The following is a 7,610-nucleotide window of genomic DNA, read 5'->3' as shown; positions in this document are numbered from 1 at the left end:
TATACTAGTATTCCCCACTCGATCCTCTATATATCCTATAGTGTTCCATCACTATATACAACACTATATGTGTATGTGTATAATAAATATATATATATAAATAACCACTACCCCCCTCCATCCTGTGCAGAATAATCAGGTATATCGGAATAATGATTTCATGGGATCATCATAATTCTGACATACAACCTCCTCATCCACAGATCTCTATTACTTAGTCCCACTATTATTAGTACGAGTTCTCTGTTATTCTCAGGTCCTCTGACCTTTGTTCCCATTATTCCCAGTTGTCCGTTGTGTTGTTGGTTCCTTCTCCGGTGGGTTATGTTTAGTCACCATGAAACCTATAAGCTGTTACATGTAAACATCTCACATCCTCTACCTCTAGATGAACTCGTGGAGCGGCTCCATGGAGATCGGCCTGACCACACAAGACCCGTCTCTTCTGGACTTTCCCAGCAGTGCCACCGGTCTGAAGGGCGGCTCCTGGATAGTGTCCGGCTGCTCGGTGCTAGAAGATGGTCACTCCATCCTGGAGGAATATGGACAAGATCTGGATCAGCTGGGGGAGGGAGATCGTGTGGGGGTTCAGCGTACCCTCTCCGGGGAGCTCCATCTTTGGGTTAATGGCAGAGACTGTGGAATGGCAGCTACTGGGATCCCACCTGGAGTGTGGGCTGTGGTAGATCTGTATGGAAAATGCACTCAGATCACTGTACTGTCCTGTCAGCAACCCCCTGAGGAGGAAGAGGAAGACCTGGAGGAGCAGGAGACAGGTGAGGGAGAGCTTCCCAGTTTACCTGGAGCACTGCTCACTGTATTACCCCTGTCCCCGCTGCTGACCCTGTACCCGCTGCTGACCCTGTCCCCGCTGCTGACCCTGTACCCGCTGCTGACCCTGTCCCCGCTGCTGACCCTGTCCCCGCTGCTGACCCTGTCCCCGCTGCTGACCCTGTACCCGCTGCTGACCCTGTACCCGCTGCTGACCCTGTACCCGCTGCTGCCCCTGTCCCCGCTGCTGCCCCTGTCCCCGCTGCTGCCCCTGTCCCCGCTGCTGCCCCTGTCCCCGCTGCTGCCCCTGTCCCCGCTGCTGACCCTGTCCCCGCTGCTGCCCCTGTCCCCGCTGCTGCCCCTGTCCCCGCTGCTGCCCCTGTCCCCGCTGCTGACCCTGTCCCCGCTGCTGACCCTGTCCCCGCTGCTGCCCCTGTCCCCGCTGCTGCCCCTGTCCCCGCTGCTGACCCTGTCCCCGCTGCTGACCCTGTCCCGTTGAAAGGAGTGCAGTGGGTAAATTTTATGAAGCTGCGGGTTTGAAAAGTGGAGATGTTGCCAGTAGCAACCATTCAGATTCTACTTATCATTTAAGTATATTCTGATTGGCTGCTATAGGCAACATCTCCCCTTTTTCAAACCTGCAGCTTGATAAATTTGCCCCAAGGAAAGGTGGGAAAAAATAAAATGTGCAATGCTAAAAAGAACAGACCTTTGTATCAGAAAGGTTAGGAAAAGGAAACCAGTGTGGATTGCAAATGAAGTAGCAAGTATTGAGAAAGCAAGATGTTCTTTAGGAAATATAAGCAGACTCCGAATAATGAAGACAAAGAGGTGGATCTTGTTATACAGAAGGAGGCTAAGGGGGGGATCTGATGTACAAAGGCACAAGCTGAAGAGAATATGGCCCAGTCAGTAGGTAAAGGGGGCAAAACTTTTTTTTAGGTATATAAGTGAAAGAAGAAAAACAAAAGGAGGAATAATTAGACTAAAGACCGAGAGTGAGAGTCTTGTTGAGGGAGACAAGGTAATAACAGATCATTACACAAAGTGGAAGCAAGGAAGAGGCAACTACAGACCAGTGAGTCTTACATCAGTAGTAGGAAACACTCTTAAAAGAAAGAGTTGTAGAATATCTCATATCTAGTAACTTACAGGATCCCAAGCAGCAGGATTTACCGGGAGGAGATCATGTCAAACATATCTTACTGACTTTTTTGTCTGGGTGACTAAAGTAATAGATCAAGGGGGAGGCATAGATGTAGCTTATACAGATGTTAGTAAGGCTTTTAACACTGTCCCACATTGCAGACTATTAAATAAACCTGAAAGCTTGGGATTGGATTCATAGACGGTTGAATGGATAATATCTTGGATGCAGGATAGAAAACAGAGTTATAGTAAATGGAGTAAGTACATTCACAGGAGGGAAAGGTCACCAGTGGAGTACCCCAAGGATCTGTACATGGACCAGTGCTTTTTAATATCTTTATTGCAGACATTGCAAATGGTATTGAAGGGATAGTATGTGTTACTGAAGATGACACAAAGATATGTAACAGGGTAGACACCAGGAGGGGTAAAACAAATGATTGATGATCTAGGTAGACTAGAGGAAGAGAGTGGTAACTACAGGTTAATGCCAATAAATGCAAAATCATGCACTTGGGTCTCAAAAACCCAAAGGCTAAATATAGTATTAATGGCACTATAATGGAAGAAGAAAGGGATCTAGGAGTCACTATTTCAGGTGACCTAAAGGCAGGTAAGTAATGTAACAAAGCAATGAGGACGGTAAGTCAGATGCTTGGTTGTATAGGGAGAGGAATCAGTAGCAGAAAGAAAGAAGTAATAATACCCCTGTATAGGTCATTGGTACGGCCTCATCTAGATACTGTGTTCTGGAGATATGGCCTCTGGAACTGAAGGGTATAAATACATTACAGACTGTACAAAGAAGGACAACTAAAATAGTGCATGGTCTACAGCACAAAACTTACCCAGAAAGACTAAAAGATCTTATTATTATAGTTTTGAGCAGAGAAGGGAACGGGAGACATGATAGAAACTTGTATATATATCAGGGTTATAACAAGGTGCAGGAGGGAAACATTCTACAAAGGAAGAGAAGTATTAGAACACGAGGACATGTACTGACACTGGGGGGAAGAGAAGTATTAGGACACGAGGACATGTACTGACACTGGGGGGGAAGAGAAGTATTAGAACACGAGGACATGTACTGACACTGGGGGGAAGAGAAGTAGTAGAACACGAGGACATGTACTGACACTGGGGGGAAGAGAAGTAGTAGAACACGAGGACATGTACTGACACTGGAGGGAAGAGAAGTATTAGAACACGAGGACATGTACTGACACTGGGGGGAAGAGAAGTATTAGAACACGAGGACATGTACTGACACTGGGGGGAAGAGAAGTAGTAGAACACGAGGACATGTACTGACACTGGGGGGAAGAGAAGTATTAGAACACAAGGACATGTACTGACACTGGAGGGAAGAGAAGTATTAGGACATGTACTGACACTGGGGGGAAGAGAAGTATTAGAACACGAGGACATGTACTGACACTGGGGGGAAGAGAAGTATTAGAACACGAGGACATGTTCTGACACTGGGGGGAAGAGAAGTATTAGAACACGAGGACATGTACTGACACTGGGGGGAAGAGAAGTATTAGGACATGAGGACATGTACTGACACTGGGGGGGAAGAGAAGTATTAGAACACGAGGACATGTACTGACACTGGGGGGAAGAGAAGTATTAGAACACGAGGACATGTACTGACACTGGGGGGAAGAGAAGTATTAGAACACGAGGACATGTACTGACACTGGGGGGAAGAGAAGTATTAGGACATGAGGATATGTACTGACACTGGAGGGAAGAGAAGTATTAGAACACGAGGACATGTACTGACACTGGGGGGAAGAGAAGTATTAGGACATGAGGACATGCACTGACACTGGGGGGAAGAGAAGTATTAGAACACGAGGACATGTACTGACACTGGGGGGAAGAGAAGTATTAGAACACGAGGACATGTACTGACACTGGGGGGAAGAGATGTATTAGAACACGAGGACATGTACTGACACTGGGGGGAAGAGAAGTATTAGGACATGAGGACATGTACTGACACTGGGGGGAAGAGAAGTATTAGGACATGAGGACATGTACTGACACTGGGGGGAAGAGAAGTATTAGAACACGAGGACATGTACTGACACTGGAGGGAAGAGAAGTATTAGAACACGAGGACATGTACTGACACTGGGGGGAAGAGAAGTATTAGAACACGAGGACATGTACTGACACTGGGGGGAAGAGAAGTATTAGAACACGAGGACATGTACTGACACTGAGGGGAAGAGAAGTATTAGAACACGAGGACATGCACTGACACTGGGGGGAAGAGAAGTATTAGAACATGAGGACATGTACTGACACTGGGGGGAAGAGAAGTATTAGGACATGAGGACATGTACTGACACTGGGGGGAAGAGAAGTATTAGAACACGAGGACATGCACTGACACTGGGGGGAAGAGAAGTATTAGAACACGAGGACATACACTGACACTGGAGGGAAGAGAAGTATTAGAACACGAGGACATGCAGTGACACTGGAGGAAGAGAAGTATTAGAACACGAGGACATGTACTGACACTGGGGGGAAGAGAAGTATTAGAACACGAGGACATGTACTGACACTGGGGGGAAGAGAAATATTATAACACGAGGACATGTACTGACACTGGGGGGAAGAGAAGTATTAGAACACGAGGACATGTACTGACACTGGGGGGAAGAGAAGTATTAGAACACGAGGACATGTACTGACACTGGGGGGAAGAGAAGTATTAGAACACGAGGACTTGTACTGACACTGGGGGGAAGAGAAGTATTAGAACACGAGGACATGTACTGACACTGGGGGGAAGAGAAGTACTAGAACACGAGGACATGTACTGACACTGGGGGGAAGAGAAGTATTAGAACACGAGGACATGTACTGACACTGAGGGGAAGAGAAGTATTCGAACACGAGGACATGTACTGACACTGGGGGGAAGAGAAGTATTAGAACACAAGGACATGTACTGACACTGGGGGGAAGAGAAGTATTAGGACACGAGGACGTGTACTGACACTGGAGGGAAGAGAAGTATTAGAACACGAGGACATGTACTGACACTGGGGGGAAGAGAAGTATTAGAACACGAGGACATGTACTGACACTGGAGGGAAGAGAAGTATTAGGACACGAGGACGTGTACTGACACTGGAGGGAAGAGAAGTATTAGAACACGAGGACATGCACTGACACTGGGGGGAAGAGAAGTATTAGAACACGAGGACATGTACTGACACTGGAGGGAAGAGAAGTATTAGAACACAAGGACATGTACTGACACTGGAGGGAAGAGAAGTATTAGGACATGTACTGACACTGGGGAGAGGGAAGAGAAGTATTAGGACATGAGGACATGTACTGACACTGGGGGGAAGAGAAGTATTAGAACACGAGGACATGTACTGACACTGGGGGGAAGAGAAGTATTAGAACACGAGGACATGTACTGACACTGGGGGGAAGAGAAGTATTATAACACGAGGACATGTACTGACACTGGGGGGAAGAGAAGTATTAGAACACGAGGACATGTACTGACACTGGGGGGGAAGAGAAGTATTAGAACACGAGGACATGTACTGACACTGGAGGGAAGAGAAGTATTAGGACATGTACTGACACTGGGGAGAGGGAAGAGAAGTATTAGGACATGAGGACATGTACTGACACTGGGGGGAAGAGAAGTATTAGAACACGAGGACATGTACTGACACTGGGGGGAAGAGAAGTATTAGAACACGAGGACATGTACTGACACTGGGGGGAAGAGAAGTATTAGAACACGAGGACATGTACTGACACTGGGGGGAAGAGAAGTATTAGGACACGAGGACATGTACTGACACTGGGGGGAAGAGAAGTATTAGGACATGTACTGACACTGGGGAGAGGGAAGAGAAGTATTAGGACATGAGGACATGTACTGACACTGGGGGGAAGAGAAGTATTAGAACACGAGGACATGTACTGACACTGGGGGGAAGAGAAGTATTAGAACACGAGGACATGTACTGACACTGGGGGGAAGAGAAGTATTAGAACACGAGGACATGTACTGACACTGGGGGGAAGAGAAGTATTAGAACACGAGGACATGTACTGACACTGGGGGGAAGAGAAGTATTAGGACACGAGGACATGTACTGACACTGGGGGGAAGAGAAGTATTAGGACACGAGGACATATACTGACACTGGGGGGAAGAGAAGTATTAGAACACGAGGACATGTACTGACACTGGGGGGAAGAGAAGTATTAGAACACGAGGACATGTACTGACACTGGGGGGAAGAGAAGTATTAGAACACGAGGACATGTACTGACACTGGGGGGAAGAGAAGTATTAGAACACGAGGACATGTACTGACACTGGGGGGAAGAGAAGTATTAGAACACGAGGACATGTACTGACACTGGGGGAAGAGAAGTATTAGAACACGAGGACATGTACTGACACTGGGGGGAAGAGAAGTATTAGAACACGAGGACATGTACTGACACTGGGGGGAAGAGAAGTATTAGAACACGAGGACATGTACTGACACTGGGGGGAAGAGAAGTATTAGAACACGAGGACATGTACTGACACTGGGGGGAAGGAGGCTCAGAGGAAACTACTTCACAGAAAGGGTAGTGGATAAGTGGAGCAGCCTCCATCAGAGGTGGTAGAGGATAATACAGTAGAGCAATCTAAACATGCTTGGGATAGATATAAGGATATCCTCACAAATATGGTTTGAGGTTACCATAGGTTATAAAATGGGCAGACTGGATGGGCCAAGCGGCTCTTATCTGCCGTCATAGTCTATGTTTCTATGTCGCTGCCTCTGTCTTCTCACTATTTCTACCTGAGTACTGCTGACCCTCTGGTAATACTCACCTCCTTCTGCCCCTTTATACCCAGTGTATCTATTTCATGAAATGTATGGAAAGGTGCTTTATAAGACACAGAGCACTATAACATACTAGGCGTGATATATGTAGCATTAATCATGACATCGGGCATAGGTTGTGTATGTTATATGTATGTTCTATAAAAGTATCTGTTCCTGTCTGCAGGCTCTGTAGGACATCCTCGCCCCGATAAATTCCCCAGTAGTCTGGACACTGACAATGGTGAGTCTGCGCTGGCGAATCCTTTAAATGGAAATTAACCCAGAAAAATATGTTTGTTGTCTTTCTTTACCTTGAATGTGAGAACAGCTCTGACTAACCAGAACATGATTCAGAAGTTATCACTGCCCACTTCCATCGTTTCACCTGGTACAGGGTGGGCTTGTCGGGGAAGGGGGCTTGTAACCTACCGCTATTGACCGCTCTTCCTGGTGTTACCCGGTCACCTGACTCACTGACTGTGTATGCCAACTGCTACTAGTTGTAGGATGCAATCCATCGGAGCCTGGTGCTTTATCTTGTTGAGGTGTACCTACATCTCCTCCTTTTAATGTCTCTTAGCCAAGCAATCTCTGGCTTGGGTGGGCTAGGATTTTGGGCATGGAGAGGCCGTTGGATGGCTGTAGTTGCACTTCTCAATTTCGGTCAGTTGGTTGATGTGGTCTGTGGTGAACTGACCAATAGGCAGGTAAGAGAAGCGATGGAGAATTGAATGAAATTACTGACAGCATTTTGTTTTGACCCCAGGGTTCTCCAGCACAGAACTCTCCGCTGTGGTCAGTAATGCA

At 47.0% G+C, this 7,610-nt stretch overlaps 1 protein-coding gene across 1 annotated transcript in view; it reads left to right on the top strand.

Moving 5' to 3' along the window:
- Window positions 1-7,610, top strand: part of NEURL4 (neuralized E3 ubiquitin protein ligase 4) — a 34,325-nt gene that overhangs the window by 735 nt on the left and 25,980 nt on the right. Inside the window, 3 exon segments of the mRNA XM_075204935.1 lie at window positions 389-776; window positions 6,988-7,044; window positions 7,570-7,602. Coding sequence (XP_075061036.1) covers window positions 389-776; window positions 6,988-7,044; window positions 7,570-7,602 — 478 coding nt within the window.

Source organism: Mixophyes fleayi, chromosome 4 (genome assembly GCF_038048845.1).
Source record: "Mixophyes fleayi isolate aMixFle1 chromosome 4, aMixFle1.hap1, whole genome shotgun sequence".
Classification (NCBI taxonomy): Eukaryota; Metazoa; Chordata; class Amphibia; order Anura; family Limnodynastidae; genus Mixophyes; species Mixophyes fleayi.
The sequence above is the reverse complement of the archived record's forward strand: the minus strand, read 5'-3'. Positions and strand labels throughout refer to the sequence as shown.